The following is a 21,913-nucleotide window of genomic DNA, read 5'->3' as shown; positions in this document are numbered from 1 at the left end:
AGTATACATTATAGTTACATAAAGTTTAGATAATGTATTTCTGGCTCTCCAGATTACGATTCCTTAGTGTTTGCACAGTTCTTTCTACCTATCCTAACTTACTATGAATTTCATCTCCAACTTCATACATGCATCTGTGTGCTTCTGAGCGACTTGTTTTTTATGATGCATTTGTTGTTATTAGCTAACAGTAGTTTCTTTTACGCTCGACTCAACGAGATTTTAACTTTGATAAAAGGACTTGTGCTATTAAATTTGATCGCTATACAACAACATCCTCTGTTGGTGATGCTGCAAAGAACTAGAAACTCTTGCACATGTCCTGGGCTCTTGTCCTCATGGTGAAGTACTACGTAACTCATGACACCATAGTATTCGTTTGATTATGCCGAGCAGTTTCTCACTGCATAGTTTTAAGAACTATGTGCTTTTATGTTTATATGCATTGTTTTGAAGTAATGGTAATTAAATTATATTAGGTACAGAAATTACAAAATCGTGAAGAAAATGTCTACTGCTTGGCCATATCTCTGCAAAATTAAAAGGAGTCATGTTAGGAAACATAAAAGTCTTTATTTCTAAGTGAAGTTGTAGGCTAATCCTACATGAAGTAATCTCTCCTGGATTTTCCTGCAGCTGAGGTTCTGTGAAGTTGCTAATTCTTGAGTTGTAACATTTTTGTAAGATGAATTTTGCTGATGTGAGTGGGGCATTAAAATTTTGTTCTTATACCGGTACTACTCAACATTCTTTCTAGGCACGTTGGTCTACAATTTTATTCCTAATAATGCCACAACGTGCTAGTCTTCTAGTCTAGCAAAATGAATATTTCTATTTCAGTATGACGAAATTAATAGGTGAAGATGATGATGATGATTATGTAGCAAAGTTAAAATTTGATGTGGGTGAGAAATAACTGGTTAATTTTCCCTGGAGTTCAGGGACAGAGTACTTTCATGGTCTTATCTGTAGCATAGACATCCCAGATTTACTTCCCTTGAAGAGGAAGAAGTTCCAATGAAGGTATGCTAACCTTTAGACCACCAAGAGTGACGCAACAAAAATATACAATCTGAAAATCGTCGGCTTGGAGTGTAAACCTGCTAACTGCCAAAAAATAAAATTTTACAAGGGAAGCAAAAATCTGAGTTTAAATTAACTCTGAAACTTTAGGACCAAATCCAAAGTACAAGTATAAATGCCACTTGTACTTTGGATTTGGTCCTAAAGTTTCAGAGTTAATTTAAACTCAGGTTTTTGCTTCATTTGTAAAATTTTCTTTTTGGCGGTTAGCAGGTTTACACTCTAAGCCAACGAAATAATATATAATGAAGAAGTATGTGCTATTATGTCATTGTGTTGTACTCCGAAAATGGATTGATGGAGGACACATTGAGTTAGAAATACAGTAGTTTGTTAATTTCTCGGCTGTTCTCCTGTTTTAGGGTACGAGGGACCACAGTGCTCTATAGACATCGATGAATGTAGCATCTACACACAACTGTGTGGGGCAGGTCTATGCAGGAATTTTCCTGGGAGCTTCATGTGCGAATGTCCAGAAGGAAAATGTGGCCACCAGTGTGCCGACAATGATACCTGCTATGTAAGTTCACTTTTCTTAGATCTTGAATCACATTCACATAAAATCACATTCATATAAAATACATCAGACATTTTTCTGTCTAAACTGAGTTCATCTTGTGCTAATTCAGAAATTCCTGCTTTTACATATCTTGTGTTCTCTTTAAATTATTTTATGATTAGAGTCCATATTTACAATGCACAGCCAATAATAATTTTGTAGACAAGTGACACTCTGCACTGCTCTATTTAAAGTGACTAGAGACATTCGTGAAGCAATTGACTCTAATAAAGTGACAATACTAACTCTTCTTGATCTTAGCAAAGCTTTCAACTCTGTAAATTCTGACCTGCTCATCAGAGACTGCTGTGAGTTAGTTCGAATCCTACTTACAGGAAAGACAATAATGTGTTGTATCTAGAAACCGAAGTTCCTCCTGGCTTAACATAACATCAGGTGTACCACAGGGATCGGTACTCAGATCATTGTCGTTCACAATATATGTCAATAATATTACATCACTTGTAAGGCATTGTAACTATCACTTGTATGCTGATGACCTTCAATGCTACATCTCTTCCTGCTTAGACCGAGGAAATGACACTGTAGAGAAACTGAATGAAGGCAATGGGTGATGTACATAAAGAAGAGAAATTGCTCTTTTCTCTCAATTCTGAAGAAACTTCTCGCATTCACATACATAAACCTTACTCACTCTGTGAGCAATATTCCCCTCTGAGAGAACGTGCTCTAGCGCAGAGCAATTACTCTGAGTTTGGTACTTTTTTTTTTTAAATTTTAGTTGGTTATTTAGCGACACTGTATCTACTACTAGGTTATTTAGGGTCGATGAGATTGGTGATAGTGAGGTGATATTTGGCGAGATGAGGCCGAGGATTCGCCATAGATTATCTTGCATTCACATGATGGTTGGGGAAAACCTCGGAAAAAGCCCAACCAGGTAATCAGCCCAAGCGGGGATTGAACCCTCGCCCGAACGCAACTTCAGACCGGCAGGCAAGTGCCTTAACCGACTGAGCCATGCCGGTGGCTACTTTGGTATACATGAACAAGAGCAAGAAGAGAAACTTCTCGTAATTTATGGAATAATCTAAATAGGTGACTCCAGTTTAGTTGAGCAAAGTGTTTTAAGTGCAATGGACGAGTGCAATGTGCTAGATGAACCGAGAAAAGTTTATAAAGCTCGCAGAGATTCTGCATCAGTTGATTATAATGACAGAGATTTCAGAAGGAAAATATCACTTGGGTAGAGCAACACTTTCTAGGAGAATCTAACGAAACCAGAGGTGGATCTTTATGTAGTGAAGAAAATATGCAAATTTGATAGACTGTGAAGTAACTACAGTAAAACCTTGCTAAAACGTACCCTCTATAAAAAGGAAACTGCACAAACGAAAAATAAATTTGGGAACGGAATGATTTCCTATGTAAAATAATACTTTGAAACAGAAAACTGCTTAATGCGAAAACGGAATCATTTTTGGGCACCATTTAGGTAAAAAACCTGAATAGAACAGATAATTTTAAGCGTAACTGTTGCTAAATTCTTTCAAGCCATTTTTAAGTTTGCGATAATACTGTACGAACCATGACATAATTTTTTTGTGTGACTGTACATGCAATGATCTGAAAGACTTTCGCTTTTCTTTGTCAGGCGTTGGGGATGGAGCTTCTGTAGCCATGTTCTGTGCTTATTGTCAAGGACCCGGGCAGGTTACTGACCTCCTGTACCGTTACTTCTTCCAATCCTCTTGTATTTTCTTTAATTTATTCTCAGTTTTGTGCTAACAAGCCAATACAGTGATAAAGGACAGTGCGAGTAGAATAAAACTGTGAATAATTGCAGTGTAGTGTCAATTTAGTTTCACAATTCCTTTATTTATTCTGAGTTTTGTGTTAATATGCCAATACAGTGTTAAATAACAGTGCAAATAAAGTAAAACTGTGCGATTTAATAAAAAAAAAAGCCTAGATGACCAGTTCTGTCATGGAAGAATGGCTTCATAATTTTAATGGAGCAATGAAACGTCAAGGTCGTAAGGTCATACTGTTTTTAGACAATGCTACCTGCCACCCAAGGATTGATTTGTCTAACGTGAAGTTAATCTATTTTCCATCAAACACAACTTCACTTACACAACCAATGGATCAGGGCGCAATTTACACTCTGAATTGATGCAGGACACAAAGGAAATCCTGCAATGTTCCCTTCAAAAAAAAGTCGCGGCAATGCACTTTAAAAGAAATGTGGGGGCCAAGAAACTAGGGCACAGAGAGAGGGAGAGAGAGAGGCTGCAATTACGTAAGTTAATAATTATGAAAATAAAATTCACTTCGTATGTACTGTAGTAACTTTTATTTCAAATTATTTCTTCATTGTGTTCTTCCCACAGTGAGCATATTGCAGTAGTCTATTCTTAGTTTTGCCAAAACTCAACCCTTTGTAAAACGAAAACCTGTGAAAATGGGGGGGGGGGGGAAATCTGGAACGATCGCATTTCGTTTTAGGGAGGTTTTACTGTATTAGCATGTCTGACTGTGAAACAAACGAGCCCAGGTTCAAATCCTGGTTCAGGTTTCTCCCGAGGTTTTTCCTAAACCAATTGAAACAGAATTGCTGGTGTAACTATCAGCGTTGGACCTTGTGCTTATTTCTCCATCATAATTACACTTCCCCTCTTTCATCATCATCATCATCATCATCATCATCATCATCATCATCATCACCATCACCATCACCATCATCATCTTCTTCTTCTCCTTCTTCTTCTTCTTCTTCTTCTTCTTCTTCTTTTCTTTCCCATATTTTTTTATTTGCTCCAATGTAGAGTTGGCTGCGGATGATCACCGAACTGGACTCCATTATATGTGATTGTGCTATGTATGTACTGTGCTTTCTTCCCTGAAACTCATAGTGCTCATGGGACTTGGGGTTGTGGGACTGCATCGATCCCTACGCAAAAAGTAGTAAAGGGATTCTTTAAGGCTCGTCTTCACTATTAAACATTTAACAACAACATGTTAAATGTTAAATTGTTTACTGTTAACATCCCAACATGTTGATTGAACATGTTAATGCTAATTTCATTTAACACTTTGTCCACACTGTTAAACTTGTTAAACTTGACTTTCTTTGCGTAGTCCACCATAAACAGTCTATGAGATTTTAAAATGTAGGTAGGTAGTGTCTTATTTTCAAACCTTGGACAATGGACTTAGATGATGATTTGGCTTTTGTAATTGCCTCTATTGTTTGTTACAAGGCCTTGAAAAGGAAGAAAATGAGAATGTGGGTGCAGCAATATCTTAATAAAAGACGCTATGCAGAAGACATTCTAAACGAGCTTAAAGCTGAAGATCAATTTGGATTCAAAAACTTGCTGAGAATGTCAGAACACGATTTTAATATAGTGCTGCAAAAATACTTCCTGTTTCATCAAAGAAAGACACAATTTAAGAGCAGCCATTTCATCTCAGTTAAAAAAATTACAGTGCAATTGATTGACTATGACAGCCAACACCAAGGACCAATAATAGTATAAAAATGCTCAAGATACGCGCCACAAAATCGGAAGTTAGTTGTTGCTATGGAAACTGTACGAACTTTGTCGAACTGTACCAATGCTGCACGAGCAAATGAATTGACTTGACATGTTTTCCATTGCTGCTGGAAAACACGCCAATATGTTAAAAATGTTAACTTCAACATACTCAGTCAACATGTTTGAGACTTGAAATGTCCATATACATGTTAAATTCGACATATTATATTTAACGTGTTGTTAAATATTTAATAGTGGAGACAAGCCTTTAGACTGTAGGGGAGTTTAGGGATAGCCTGCAGGGGAATCTGTAGCACAGCATAGTTTTCAGAGCAAATTTTAGCAAATAAAATAATTTTGTTTACTAAAATAAGAGACATTGTTTACTTTTCTTAATAAGAAAATACGTACTGAGGAGTCGGTGGAAAGTGCATCCATTGCATTTAATGGAGAAAACTCTTATCATTTGGCTTTAAGTGAAAGTGAAATCTGTGAACCGGTAATTCCATCTGTGTTACCTTCATGTAGGACTGTTATCACAGTCTAGTACATACAGTCACGAAGCTCAATACGTAGGGAATATGCATCCAATGACAGTTGAACTTTAGTTGCTAGCCACTAGGCTGATTACTATCGCACAGTCTATTGTTCCTAGTACTCTCAGTTGCTAACCACTTGGAGCATTGTATCGCGAGAAATGCAAAAAATCACCTCAAGCTTCGTGACTGTATTTACTAGACTGTGCTGTTATGGTGAATCAGTGAACAAAATGGTTGTACGCAAAGTCAAATTCAAAAACGTTGGGAAACTAAATATGATTGGTTGTATTTCGATTGTACTCGGGGTGGTGCATTTTATAAACTGTGGGAAATGCATTTAAAAATGGCCTCGAAGCTCTTTAAAACAGGTGAGGTATTCACGTATGTCCTTTAAAAACTTTAGAAAATCTACTGTAAGACGTCTAATTTAATTAATGAGTAGTTGCTACTTGTAGGCCTATTTAATTTAAGCAGTTTATATAAAAAAAGATGCTTAACACAGGCTTCATGGGACAATTTTACACAGAAGGATAGTTCATATTCACCATGTTTTACACAACATTATTAAAATTTTTAAGTTAATGTCTGTATTAACATATTTAAAACAAAATAATGTATAAAAGAATGAAAGCACTATTTCTTTAATTGACCCTGTTTTTTTATGTTCCCTTTTACAAAGAGTACCTCTAGTGTTGTTAAATAGGATCTGAATTATTGTTTCTTTTGTTGTCAGTTCCACCTCCCCCCATATAATATAATATAAATTCCCTTCCCTGGGAGAAAAAGCCTGAATTCAACACTGAATAAAATATGTAACAGTGGTGATGACAAAATCCATTTAAGGAGCATGCAAATATCAATTTGCGTCAGAAGTCACGCAAAATAGTACAGTAACCAAAATTCTGAAAATACTCCATAGTGTTGCCATGCTGTACCTTACAGCCTAGCCTGACTTAGAAAATTGTGCTTTTTCTCTCTTTATTTTTGCAAGACATTCTGAAATTTTACTCAAAATTGTTCTTATTAAAATTAAAATTCATCAAGAAAGTAGCATGTATATTTAATACGTTACTTACTTACTTACTTACTTTTAAGCAACCCGGAGGTTCATTACCGCCCTCACATAAGCCCGCCATTGGTTCCTATCCTGAGCAAGATTAATCCAATCTCTATCATCATATCCCACCTCCCTCAAATCCATTTTAATATTATCTTCCCATCTATGTCTCGGCCTCCCCAAAGGTCTTTTTCCCCCCGGCCTCCCAACTAACATACTCTTTTAAAATTGCTCATGCGCACATGGGAAATCTCTATGCCAAGCACTGGTGTATATCTCCTTCCTAGGCTGCTCAGGAAAGTATAATATGTGTTATATTCATTATATTACGTCCCGTCCTTATAAATCTGTGTCTTCCCAGAGTCGAGAACATTGGTATTTGTTTTTGTTTTTATATAGGAAAAACCCTGTAAAAACGGTGGAAGATGCATACCGAATTGTGAAAATTCTCCTGGTGACTATACCTGTGAATGTCCTGCCAGTTTCAAGGGAAAGAACTGCTCAGAGGTAAAGTAAAACCAATTTAACTGGACAGTAGTTCTTTTACTATCAAGTTGTAAATTTCATCATTTTTACTTTCTTAATAAATTTAACAATTCATTTTGGTTTTTTTTTTTTTTTTTTTTTTTTTTTCAGATAAGTCTTAAAGAGATCTTTAGTTCAATAAATATATTGTTTATATTTCAGTCAATGACTTGTCGCATAATATTTAAGGATGTATTCCTTTATATTACATTTAATGTTTTTATGAATGTTTTCGCCGCCCAGCGACATCATCAGATAAAACTTTATGAATAGGCAATATTTTAACCACAAATTTGTCAAATGTGGACGTGAGGCTAGCAGCTGGCTGGTCGGTCATGGTCTTTCATGGGCTGTCCTGCCTCGGATTATTATTTATTATTATACTTAATATAGTAAACACATCAGACTCCAAATCTATAAGACTCTTGCTAGACCTGTCCTTACATATGGTAGTAAGGCATGGACCATCAGGAAGACTGATGAGAAATGTTTGACGGCAGCGGAGTTGAGGTTCATGAGGAGAACTGTAGGTTGTTCCCTTCTCGAACATCGAAGGATTGTTGACATCATTAGGGTTACAATTCATCCAGCAAAAGGAGGATATGTCCTCTATTTTAATCATTTTATCCTGACCGGCAGACATTAAAAAAAAAAATTGAAATGTCCAGCATTTCACATTTCAACTAGAATTAATATGAATATTAAATAATGTGCGATATTATGCATATAATATCTAAACAAATGGTGAAAACCTAAGAAAGAATTTAACTGCTTTCAATGGTTGAAGCTGGAGCACTTAAAAAATAAAACATAAAATATGATGACCTGTTGACATGCATTGAATTCTTACACTCTAAAAATGTCACTAGATATTCATGCTTCTAAGCTATTTTATCAATTTTATTCTGCAATGTACAAAGATATGCCAATCAAGTTAATTTTGACAAAGATTTAAGTTTAGATAAAACAAAGGTGAAAATTCTTCAATTCCAATAGTTCTACGAGCACTGAAACTTTCTCAGAACTCTTAAAAATATATCAATTCTATTTATTTATCTCAAGTCACAATGGAAGTGCTGAAAGAGTATTGTTCCTAATATCTATTCAATGGACAAAAGAACGAAATCGCATGCTAACGAAGACAGACAGAGGTATCATCATGGTGAAATATAATTTCAAGGACATGTCCTGTGAACAGTTCCATAGTTATTTGTTACAAGATATAAGTTTGTCTGTTCAGGCTCTTGTGCACAAAGTGGGCTCTACTGGTAAGTAGGGTACAGATGTAATACTGATTCAGCAACTAGTGAGAAAACTGAGTAAGGTGAGCCATTGTTTTTATCTTTAATTTTGTTCATAGCAGTTTTTAAAAAGTTCTCCTTTTTTTCAGCAATGTCCTCTTATTTTAAATTCCATGTCCTCCTATAGAATTTCTTCTCATGGTAACCCTAGACATTATGAAATACCTCAACATGGACTCAATTGTCAAGTACAATCAATAATACAGTACAAACTGGAAATCACACGTCAAACAGATGCCTCCAAGCATAATACCTAAACAGATCCTGTCTTATCCTCCACCAGGTCACAGAAATTTGGGACATTCTATGGCAGGAGACCGTAATGGATCCACTAGGGTCTAATACTTGAACTGATACTTAATGTAGTGATTTCTTTCATCACTATCTCTGTCGAAAATGCGAAATTGCCATTAATGAACTCATTTTTTAGTTCCTATGACAGTACAATGTTAATTAATAAAATATCATCATTGATGGCATTTGTTGGCAAACAAATGGAAGCATAAACACCTGTACCCCTTTTCATGTGCGACTTGGTTCATGGACGTCGCAGCTTTTTAGCCTCCCAAAACAACATGAGCCATTCAAACTTAAGCAATGATGTCTAGTTATATTGTTAAGACTCAGTCACTGTTAGTGGTGATAATTTAAATATTACATGCTCCCATACTAAATATTGTAGTCACGAAGAAGATGATATGCATGAACTAAGTCATGTGAAAAGCATTATAGTTTTCATTTCTCCATGCATCCTGTCATAACTAGGGGGCGGATGTTGATAACCTAAAAATCTACTTAAAATGATCAATAAAATGCCCTTAAAATAATGGAAAAATGACATAGAATTGAAAGAAAATGACATTTAAATATTATTCACTGTACTTGCATCACAACTTCTTAAAAATTAGTCACCTTGTTTCAATGACTACTCTGCAAATGTCAAAGAGAGGCGGCAACTTCCTGGAATTTGACTAAGATAAAGGAAAAGAGCATGCAACAAAATGAAAGTTTTAAAGGAAAACTATAGATTTTAATGAGGTTTTACAATGTGTTTCAATCAAGGGTGGTCCATGCCAGTGCCTTCATTCTCAGTCTCCTCCTCCTTCCGCTCTTCACTTTTGTTACCAGACCTTCCAGATCGGGGAAGTGTAAATGACAAAACAAATCGCGAGTGCAGCGTGCATTCTTACAATCTTTGTGTTAAAAATACTTTCTACTATAGTACATCCCTTCCGAACCATATTGGGGACACAACGTCCTATTGTCCAGGAAAGGGTGAAAATTTCCCCCCTTTCAAACATAAATTCTAAAGACACCCTAGTATCGACAAAAGAACAGTAGCAGTCAAAGCCCTCACTTAAACTTAGCTGTTGTCAAGCATTTTATATTACTTCTGTTGTGTAAGGTGAAGTCTTCAGTAAAATGAGGGATGGACTTCAAAGTTTGTTCCAAACTATAAAACTCAAACTTTACTGTTATTCACTTATTCAGTAGGTAATTACTAGTAGGGCCTACTACTGAGCTGTTTGTTTAGAAAAAAATTTAACAGGCCTATATGTAAAGAAGGAAGTAAAATGCATTCAAAATGATCTAAAAGTTCTTCGAAATATTAAAAATGACCAAAAAATTCACAAAAAATTGTTGTTGTTGTTTTCTAATGCCAAGCATTTGACAATAAAGTCATTTGACCTCTTGCACTCCAATATTTTTCAAAGATATTATCATGACTAGCCACTGAAGCACAGATTTTGAGGTGTTCCGAATCCATTTCCTGGTTTGAGTTGCACAATGGGCAGTTAGGGGACTGATATATTCCAATTCTATGCAGGTGCTTGACCAAACAATCATGGCCTGTTGCCAATCTAAATGCAGCTACAGACGATTTTCGTGGCAAATCGGGAATTAACTGTGGATTTTGATGCAGAGAGTTCCATTTTTTCCCTTGGGATTGAGTTATCAAATTTTGTTTGTTGAAGTCTAAATATGTAGATTTAATAAATCTCTTCACAGAGTAATACGTAGATTTAGTAACAGGTCTGTAAGTAGCAGTGCTGCCCTTCTTTGCTAAAGCATCCGCATTCTCGTTTCCCAGGATTCCACAATGGGATGGTATCCATTGGAACACAACTCTTTTATTGAGTGATAATAATTGAGAGAGCATTTTAGTTATTTCTGCTGTTTGAGATGAAGGTGTGTGTCTAGAGACGATTGATAGAATAGCTGCTTTGGAGTCCGACAATATAACTGCATTCCTAAATTTATTGATGTGGCATAGAAGATTTCTGAGACATTCACTTATTGCAATGATTTCACCATCAAAACTTGTTGTTCCATATCCAAGAGATCTATAAAGTGAGAAGAGACAGCAAGTAACACCTGCACCGGCACCTTGTTCTCTGGAGATCAAGGATCCGTCGGTGTATAAATGAAGCCAGTTTTGTGGAGGGTACCTAATATTAATTATCTCTAAAGACAATTGTTTCAGCATTTCAGTGTTTACTTCTGATTTCAGTGTTTCTTCTGTTAAATTTAGATTATATTCTATATTTAATAGAGTTAAAGGGTTTGGTTTAATTTGTAAGTTTTCTTTTAAATTCGAGATATTGATTTTCTGTTTTAATTCTTGAACAACGGATATGAAACTTTTTTGAGTTTTCGATCTACAAAGAGGACTATATGAATGCCAATTGTTACCTGGTAATCTGATAAGTTTTTCATATTGAATCAGTGCTTTTTCTTCTATTGTCATTTTGATGCTGTTAATATTAGTGAGGAATCTCATAGAATCTATTGGCGTTGTTTTGATTCCACCAGTAATGAGCCTGAGAGCTTGGTTTTGAACATATTCTATGTTGTTTATGAAAGGTGAAGTAATTAAGATTTCTCTGCAGTATGTCAGCACTGGCTGTATAAACATTTTGTATGTAGTGTTCAAAGTATTCCTAGAGCATCTTTTTAGAAGGGAGAATCTTTTACGAGCTTTTTCAGAAATGTATTTCAAATGGTTGCTCCATGTTAACTTACTATCGAAAATAACTCCAAGATATTTGGCTTCATAAGTCCTAGGAAGGTGTTGGCCATTGTATTGGATATTGAATTCTCTTTCTTTTTTACTGAGTGAAAATATTTGGTAGTTACTTTTGCTTAAATTGAGTGTCATCAAATTTGATATATTCCATTCATGTAGTTGATTTAGAGCTTTAAGAGCAGAATTTTGAATTTTGTCTCTATGTCTGTAAGATCCGGAAGTCCACAAAACTATATCATCTGCAAATAGTGCTGTTTTCATGTTTGATTCCTCTAATAGGGAGGGTAAGTCATTTATATAAATATTGAATAAAGTTGTGCTGAGGACAGCGCCCTGAGGTAGATCTCGATATGTTTGTCTGTAACTAGAAAGTGAGTTATTGAATTTAGTGGCAATGAATCTTTGACTAAGGAATTCTGATATCCATCTGAACATATTGCTGGAGATACCTAATTTCTGGAGTTTTAGTAATAATTTATTTCTCCAAACAGAGTCATATGCTAACTGAAAGTCAATAAATATTGCTCACAAAAAATTGTAAAAGTGACCTATTAGTTCAAAAACGTCAAAAAATGCAAAAAAAAAATGCAATATAGGAAATTAATTTTTTACGTTGATATTAACATAGAAAGGAGTTATATATTAATAGGCATTGCCCTAATGTGAAAAAGAAGAAGACTTTTCATCAATGTCCGCCCTCTAGTCATAACTAAGGCAGAACTAACTTACTTACTTACTTAATCTGTCTGATTTGCAGTGAACTCTATTAGAATATATATTATTTTAATGTACCGAAGTACATATGATATTTCCATGCAGATATTCTGCGTCATCATACGATGTAAGAGTAATGGAACGGAGAAAAATTCTCTCCGGCACCGGGATTTGAACCCGGGTTTTCAGCTCTACGTGCTGATGCTTTATCCACTAAGCCACACCGGATACCACCTCGGATAGAATCGTCTCAGATTAAGTTCCAACTCTTGGGTTCCCTCTCTCTGCACTACGTCATAGATGTCTATGAACGTAGGACCGAAGTCCACACATGTGCTGAGGTGCATTCATTATGAGTGACTAGTTGGCAAGGATCTGACGGAATAAGCGCTGTCTTAAATCACGAAGTGATTTACGCATATCATATATATTATTTTAATGTACCGAAGTACATATGATATTTCCATGCAGATATTCTGCGTCATCATACGATGTAAGAGTAATGGAACGGAGAAAAATTCTCTCCGGCACCGGGATTTGAACCTGGGTTTTCAGCTCTACGTTCAAATCCCGGCGCCGGAGAGAATTTTTCTCCGTTCCATTACTCTTACATCTATTAGAATAGTTTTTTATCAGTTATTTAATGACTCTATATTAAATTATGTGGTGCAATTATCTACTGTCAATGGAGTTGAGGATAGTGAAATGGTATTTGGAGAGTGAGCACTGCAACAGTACAGTAATTTTGCCGGAGTTAAGAAAGCATAGATGTTCTAACTATTACTCTTCTGCATGAATTTTAACATCTCACTTCCCCTTTTACTGCTCATAGTGATAAAAATTAGACTGTGGTGTATCCACGCATTTATCTCTATATCGTTTTTCCTGCAGACATATGTAGAGGAAGCCAGCAGCAATGCAGTGGACATCGCTATCATTGTGGCACCCATTGTAGGGCTGATCCTGCTGATTGCTGCCGTGGGCCTCAGTGTCTTCATCACAATGGCTCGCAAGAAGCGTGCCACACGAGGAACTTACAGTCCTAGTCAGCAAGAGTATTGTAACCCTCGTGTCGAGATGGACAATGTGATGAAACCACCACCAGAAGAGAGGCTGATCTGAGACAGCAAATAACAAAATCAAAATGATGCGCAATAATTTAATTTTCAAGCAAAATTAAATGACTTTATATAATTTGATAAGTACGAGTATTTCAAACAATTTATCTTTTATGGACACCCTGAGACTGGAAGCAGTTTTAGAATATCATGTAGCTCGAGTTAAATCTTTTCTCTTTCCTCCCATGGGAGGATTCCGCAAGAAACATGGACATTTAACACTATTAAAATGCACTGAGATGTGAACAGTAAGTACAAACTTATGCATGCTGCTGTCTTTTATGTTTTCTGAACTTTTTCTTTTTTTGTTTCTCTAACTCTGGATTTTGAAGATGAAAATCCATTTCTCTGATGAAGATGTAAATATCTGATAATTTTTTTTTTTCACCCAATAATGGGTACTTGATTGTTCATCCTGATAACCATCCCCTTCAAGTAGTTAGATATGGCAACCATAAATCACTTGGCCGTCATAGACAGCTGCCCTCAATCCACCATTATGAAGTCTACATTGCACTAATTATTAATGAAAGAGTGGTGAATCATAGCTGCATATACAGGACTATTTATTAAAACCTACCCAAAACTCCATCTTTGTCCACCACAAATTAATTTAAACTTGCAGGAATTTGAACCCGAATTTCTGGGATACAAAATTAGCCCTCTACTCATCTGTTGAAAGTGCACCAGCAGTAAAACAGATATACGAAATTAATATCTGAATGATTTGGTTTTTATTACAACAGTGATATTGAACAGTGAAAATATTTTATTCAAATATCTCATCAAGTAGAAAAGCAAAATGTGAAATATATTATTGATATAAGTATAAATAAAATATAATATAAGTAAAACAGGATATTTTTTATGAATAACTTGCTATATTGATGTATGCATTCTATGCATAATTGTGTTACTTATGAAGTTATGAGAATCTATGATGAGGAATTATGGCAAGATAGGACTTTGTGGAGAAGGCTATATTACGAGACGTCTATAACTAATTGAAAATGTCTAACAATGAAGATGAAATTTTCAATTCAACTTCGTTTGCATCAAAACATTTCTCGCCTTTTCATCATTTGTACTGTTTGGGACCAGATATCTTCAGAGATTTTAACACAGAAGTTGTGTTGTGCATGCAGTTCCATACTTTTCATTTCAAAAACATTGCCTTTCAAGTAAGAAATTTAAAAAATATGTTTCCAGCTGTTTCGTATGCTCTTTCGACAGATAAACTTTCGTGTATCATCAAAAATCTACTTCCAGTTCTCATGGAATATCCATCTTGAATTTAAGTTCTGATATACTCGTTGTGAAGAATTTTTGTTCCCAAGTGCAGTGTGTTTCCTGATAGAATATTCCTCCAGTGTTAATGGATCTCAAAAGGGCAGTGACCCTTTGTTATTTTACTGGAAATGTAAAAGTGCAGCAGACTCAAAGAAGCCAACCAATATATAGATTTTACCATGACGTAATAACATTCCTGGAGTCTTTTGGGATTGCTGTGTTTTAAATTGAAGTCTCTTTTTTAAGAGCATGGCCTCTTGTTGAACAGAAGTGCAAGTATTGTTTTATACTGCAGTATGATCGTAGTACAGGAAGCAGGTACATCCTTCAATGTTGTAACATTAATTTGTTCTATGTCTTTCTCTCACAAAAAACACATCTCATGAAAACTTACCAGTGATTAGATATTTTGTTTTCTGCTTCATTAGATTAAAACCTAATCTTAATATTTCTTCTTCCTGGATACAGTAGCATGGCTTGCTGCTTTGCTTGCTTTGTACAGTACCATATCTGAGTACTCAGGCATTGGTGTCAATTCCATAGAGTCTATGTTTGCTGACTCTATAGGACCTTGCCGTTGATGTTCCATGGAGTTGATCTCCTTAGCACGAGTACTTTACCAATGATAAGGACAACCGTGAATTTATGTAGACATGATGGGATAATGCAATAGAATTGGGAGTGAGAGAATCTGTCCCCTCAGCACTAATTTGATAAATTACAAAATCAGTTTGAACTCATCGAAATTTAAACTATTTGTATCTCCATATTCCTTTATATGTTCGAATAATAAGTGTGCCTTAGTTAAGCAAATATTTCTAAAAGCAGAAAAGACATACGTACACCTGTCATGAAAGGGAAATCAGCAACATTATGAAGGTTTCCTGCTTTTCAACATTATGATCATACCACGAACTGCACTTTAGATAATGCAGTTTGGTTTGTTTATATCAGACTGAGAACAAAACATTTAACATCAAGCAATATTATTACTTTATTATTAGCAGTTTTTTATTTGATATTTACCTATACATACATGTGTGTGTTTTGCACTACTGTTCTAGTTACAGGTAGACCACAGAACTTATTTTTAGTAAAGTTGAATTAATACGAGGCAATACAGAAAGTGTACCTGTGTACTTCATACTTCAACCTACATGTATTAGTTGAGATCGAATCATTTCTCCAAAAACTGCATCCGTCCTAGTAACTCTTAAAAACCCACATGGCATTAGTATATATCCCCTGCCTCTTTAAGTTATATTTCTTCATTTATTTAACTGTTTATAGACGACAGATGAGTTTTCCATTTCTAATATTTAATTTTATAATTTACTCTCTTATGCAAACTTATAAACCAAATTCCAACTTGGATCAAGGGCAGAATTTTTACTATCAAAGTTTCAGGAGTACAAATTAAATCTAAGAGCTACAAACAAAAAACATTCACTCATAACATAACTGAAAATTCATTCACCTCGTATCTTAACAACTCGCTTGGGGTGAGTTGACAAGTTAATTTCCATAGCCTTGTCTACTTCTGTTCCATATGAAATAAGAAAGAATATGCCGCTAATACATATGATTAACTTTCAAGAATAAGGCACTAAATTGAAGATATCAGTTAAAATAAAATTAACTTCATCTTAGGAACTTCATAACACTTTTCCGAATGTAAAATTGCATTATACTACAAGAGATAACATAAACAATCTCAGCCAATGATTGGATTATGTAAAAAAAAAAACAATATTTGTAAGATAAAAATTATTATGACGATGACTTACAGGACCAATGAATGTAGTTAAAATGAATAAGGTGGGGGATGTTGACTAATATACCATGTGATGCGAGAAAAAAAATACCAGTATTGAAATGTGTTGTGTTTAATACAAAACCAGGGATCTGGAGGTGTATGTATGTAATGTATGTGTGTGTGTTTGTGTGCGTGTGTGAGTGAGTGCATGTTTGCGGCCTCCATATTTATGAGATGATGTAAATATGTGATGGTAATTATTTTATTCAAAATGACCACCGATTGTAATATACTGTACTTCCATTTTTTTTAATAATGAACTAAAAATTATGAGTGGAAATTTAAGGGTGGTTTTATGAATATTAAGATTTTTAAAATCCTTTTGTATAGCAGATACCCTGTACATTCCGTTTAGTTGTTTATTCGTAAAGATGTATTTTTAGTTAATGAATTTTTATATTTTCGAAATTGCTGTTTTTATCAAGTGGTCATATTCTATAGGTCTATTGGTGATTTGTCCCATTAGTGGCTGTTTAATATCTGCTCTCAGTGCCTGAAATATAATAAAAATACCTAATTTTTTTAAATAATGCATATTTGATAATATCATCATTAGAATCCACACCAAATTATTTTGCGTTTAACATTTTAAAATATCTGCAACATAATATTTGAAGATTACATCTTGTTCGATTATTTTGCATGTTTCATTTTCACAGGAAAATGTGTATATGGTCCTTAGTTTCATAAAGAGAAGTGCCATTTTGTTTTACAGTAATAACTACTGGAAGAAAAACAATAATCATGTTACTACCAGAAGCTTACGTAAATTTGACATTTTAAATTTCTATAATGTGTCACTACCATTAATTTTTTTATGATGAACATTTTCATTGTATAGGTCTGAAACATTTTTCAGGACAGAAGTAGAAATTTCACCAAGAAAAACCTTAGAATGACTTTTATACAAATTTACTTACATATTTAAATATTGGTTTCTAAGTACAAGTTCGAGCTTTAATAAGCATTAATCTAATAATCTCTCCATCTCCCTCTATGGGTAATGCACTGAAGCTGCAGATTACATTCCCATCTTAGATGCTGTATTCCATACTATGTTGCAGCAAGAAATGTGGCGATGATTAATGGTGAAATTATAGAATGATGGCAAGGAACACTGGAATTCCCCAAGAAAACGTGCCCTAATACTGTATTTATCCACTGCAGATTCCACTTAGAGTCACAAGAATTTTTGTCGAAGCTGTTAAAAAAGCTGAAATTCTGACTGTTTGGCAAATGATGTGTTCGTACTGAAAATAATTTTTGTTTCAGAAATAAATTGTGATTGCTTCATTGAAACAGCTTCTGTAAAAGCATATATTACATGAATTTTATCATTGCCTCTGCTCATTTTCGTACATTTGTGCTGAATGCTCTTCAGTACTCTTTTAAGTCATATTATTTCACAGTTTATACGTAAGTATTCTTATAGGTAGTAATTATGGCTTCTGTCATTTGACCATCTAGTCTATTTCTTTAATACTGTACAAAGGAATGGTCTCCATGTCTTATACATGAATCGTAAAGCTTAAATATTTGAACTGCCAATTAAGAAAACATAAACACTTTTATCAAATTAATTAAGATATCTTTTAATATCATTGTAATCCATGTGTTAGTTACGAAGAAAGTTGGTTATTCACTCACTCCAATTAAAAATTGTACAAGTTCATCAACAAAATGAATAATTTTAATGCTTGTTGGTTTTCTAAATGCTGTCACTAAGTGTGATTACAGAAAATGTGGAGAAATTTATCCAACAGACATTTCAAGAGCAGATACTAAATACCCATTTATTGGAACTGAATTTGTTGTTGTTCACAAGATTATATTATTTGCAGTGATATTTCGTTGGAAGATAAGATCTGATTACTAATGTTGTGATGCTGGTACTTATTTACTGGTAGGATACGTATTGTTACAGGCACAGACCCAGAAATGGTCACTTCGCAGTGTGAGTAAAAAATGAAAAGCAGAATGGAAGTGGAATCGATCGTAATGTGAATGACAGATGCAGTGGCGATTCTAGGAAAAATATATTAGCTGGACAGGGTACATGCATTTTCAGTTACTAATCTGTAGCAAACAGAATATTAATACCGGCAATATCATAAAAAAAAAGGTATAAGAAATCGTGTGAGCGTTCTTTCTGCTTTCATTTACTTGGTCCAAGATAAACTTTAGTTTTAACAAAGGACAAAACTTTATTTCAAATTTTTGGGTGCAGAAATGTCCACCTAACACATATGTTAGGCAAACCTGTAAAATATGATTTTAATCCAGTGTATCTTCTTCTTGTTCTGGCACGGGAAATACTTATCATTGATGGCACATCATTTGAATCCGAAGTCATGGTTAACAGTGTTCAATAGAACTCTGCTGGTTGGCACAGTAAGGCAATTTGAATTTATCTTTGTATATCTTGTCACACCATTCTGTACCTAAGCAAGTGTAACTTATATAATGTCTTCTTTTGTATAAAAGCAATGATGAACACATCACTAAGTGTTCCACACTTTTAGTCTGTGCTTGTAACATAAGTATATTCATACTACAGTTAGCCCTGCCAACTTGTGAAATGTGCTTAGAGAAATGTGGAAAATAGAAATAATTGTTTTAAGTTTAGACGTGTACAGTCTTCAAAATATTTTATTGCGTTTTCTGACAACAACAGATTATTTCGTTGTAATTTCTGGAATGATAAATGACTCGCTTGGCAAGAAGGATAACATCAGATGGTTCAGAGGTTCCGGAGATAAAAATCAATTTGTAATACAACTTTTAATTTTTAACAGTTAATTTAATAGCATAGAATTTTCAATATTCATGGCACTGATGAAGAAAATAAAAAAAAATTGACATTTAAGAAGTTAAAGAAAGAAATTAATTTAAATAAGAATAAAACATATTTATTATACTGGTAACAATAAAATAATTTAACCAATTGTAACATAAGTAATAATCTCGAAATATTTCGTTGATAGAGATAAATTAAGCATCTACAACATGGATGAAATAAATCAGAAGTTACAGAGAGCCTGGAAAGAATGCTAGAAACACGAAATGAGATGTGTAATTTAGATTTAGATATAGATGAGTATAATTTAGCGCAGTAAGTTATTCTTCTGTCATGTTTGTGTTGTTGAAGAATGCTGTTGAAGAAAATGCGGAAAGATTGTGAAATAATTTAAATTGTATCATCATAAGAAGTCTACCTTTCAAGAGTGACGTCTCATTTATGTTGAAGAACATTTCATTATCACTTGTCATTATCTTGCCGCACATTTCACGTTTCTCTACATGGCAGAAGTTACCTGTACTTGAAATAATAATATATTAATAATGAATTTCAGTATATAGTATATGCATACTGTTTCTATACAAATCTTGGGAGTTTGTAAAATTGTTGTGTGACCACTTGTATGACCAAAGAGTTTTTGTCTTTGCCAACAGATGTCAATAATAGTGAGTTGAAACCAGAGAACCGTCCAGTATGTGTGTGCAAGTTGTAAATACGTGTGACTTGTTGTAGTAAAAGACTGAGTGGTGAACAAAACACAACAAAGCTAACAAGAAAGTATGAATGTTTATTGTTTAAGTATGTGTGTGCATATCTTTTATTAACAATACAGTATTAAAATGTGCAATGCTGGAATTGTCATTTTTCATTTGTTTTATTTCTCTAAAATCTTGAAACCCTAACACTGAGGGGCTCAGACATAAAACATGGTAACTAAGAGTCTGATAAAAAATGAGATATGTAGCGTATAATATGGTATCTTACACTCTGCAGCTAATCCAGTAGTTAGTTTTCCAACATCTCAACAGATGACAGAAGTATACAGATTTTACTTTCTTGGTAACTATACAAACTGTTGCATGTATAAATGTTTACGTACTTAATAACTTCAAAACACTAAAAGTCACTTACCATGTTTTACTCCTGAACCCCTCATTTCTTACTGAGAACTGATATAAGTTTTTTAATGTTACGATTTTTTTTTTCTTTGTGATAGTCTCTTTCAGTAACTTTTCACCCTCATATTGCATTTCCTCACATTTGATGCGTAAATTTCAGTTCCATAAGATCGCTTGAGGGGGGGAAAGAAACTGGCCACCCCACCCCATTATCTCCTGGCCTAGTTGCCTCATAAGTGATGTCGTGTTGGTATCACTTGTGAGGTTCACACCTGTCTTCAGATAGTTGACTAAATACGATCACTTGGATAACATTCTACACAAAGAAACCATTCCATACATTATTATACCTTGTTCTGTTCAAACCTTTCAGCATAAAGTAGTAAACTTGGAGAAATGAAATGGCACGAAATGCAGCAGCAACTCAAAAAAACTGACCAAATTAGAACATGTTCGGATGTGAGGCTCGTAAAATCAATACATTTAATATGAACCAATCTGAAGTAGCCTGAAACTCAATATCTGGTGTGGACTGATGAAAGATGTTGGGCCGGAATTTTGTCCTGCATGAGTTCTTTTACTTACCAGTAAATCTAATGACTGTATGTGTATAAAAAAATTATGGTTTATTTAACGACGCTCGCAACTGCAGATCAGCTTCGTCTATATGCTGGAATTTTGTCCTGCAGGAGTTCTTTTACATGCCAGTAAATCTACTGACATGAGCCTGTCGCATTTAAACACACTTAAATGCCATCGACCTGGGCCGGGATTGAACCCGCAACCTCGAGCACAGAAGGCCAGCGCTATACCGACTACACTACCGAGGCCAACTGTATGTGTATATATCGGACATAAACATACAGGGTGGAAGTAATATAACTGCAGATTTTAACAGCTTGTTTATTCCTGAGGCAGAGTAGAATAAAAAGTTCTAATGCCATATTAATCCAAAATGAATATTTTTCTGGGAAAAAAAATTTTTCCCCTAAATGTTAATGCTGCTTTACTTGATAAATACTAACCATGTGACTTCGAATTTTACTCTTATTATTAGAAAAATGATAAGGAATGGTATATCCTTCTGCACTTTTCTTGCAAATTAAATAAAAATATTAAAGTGTATCGTTATTTCCTGTCATTAGATAATCTGGCAACCCTGAGTGTTCATTGGTCATTAATTCCGTCATCATCTCTCACACTTGTGAGCAGCTAGCCCCAAATTGAGTCGATTTTCTCCAAATTCACCTCCTCTCATGGGTTCTGTTTTGTTTTAAACATTCCGTTCGCAGCTATCTTATTGATTGAACTGCTGCTATGTTTACTGGAGGGGCAGATTTTGATGACCTAAAAAATTCCTAAAAAGGACTTATAAAATGATCCAAAGATGTTGGAAAATGATCTAAAATACTGAAAAAAATAACCTAAAAATAAACAATCCTATACATAAGTAGTAAAAATC

General features: G+C 34.6%; 1 protein-coding gene across 5 annotated transcripts in view; it reads left to right on the top strand.

Annotated features, from left to right (window-relative positions):
* crb (cell polarity complex component crumbs) overlaps positions 1-20,194 on the top strand; it is a 390,522-nt gene extending 370,328 nt beyond the window's left edge. For 4 of the 5 annotated variants that reach the window (XM_069839829.1, XM_069839831.1, XM_069839828.1 and 1 more), the window contains 3 exons: positions 1,446-1,603; positions 7,141-7,248; positions 13,201-13,578. In XM_069839829.1, coding sequence (XP_069695930.1) covers positions 1,446-1,603; positions 7,141-7,248; positions 13,201-13,431 — 497 coding nt within the window. In that variant the 3' untranslated portion in view covers positions 13,432-13,578. Of the gene's footprint in view, positions 1-1,445; positions 1,604-7,140; positions 7,249-13,200 lie in introns of all 5 variants that reach the window. The other variant, XM_069839830.1, reaches the window with a different exon arrangement.
* The last annotated feature ends 1,719 nt before the right edge of the window (positions 20,195-21,913 follow it).

This window comes from Periplaneta americana, chromosome 11, assembly GCF_040183065.1.
Source record: "Periplaneta americana isolate PAMFEO1 chromosome 11, P.americana_PAMFEO1_priV1, whole genome shotgun sequence".
In the NCBI taxonomy this organism is placed as follows: Eukaryota; Metazoa; Arthropoda; class Insecta; order Blattodea; family Blattidae; genus Periplaneta; species Periplaneta americana.
The sequence above is the reverse complement of the archived record's forward strand: the minus strand, read 5'-3'. Positions and strand labels throughout refer to the sequence as shown.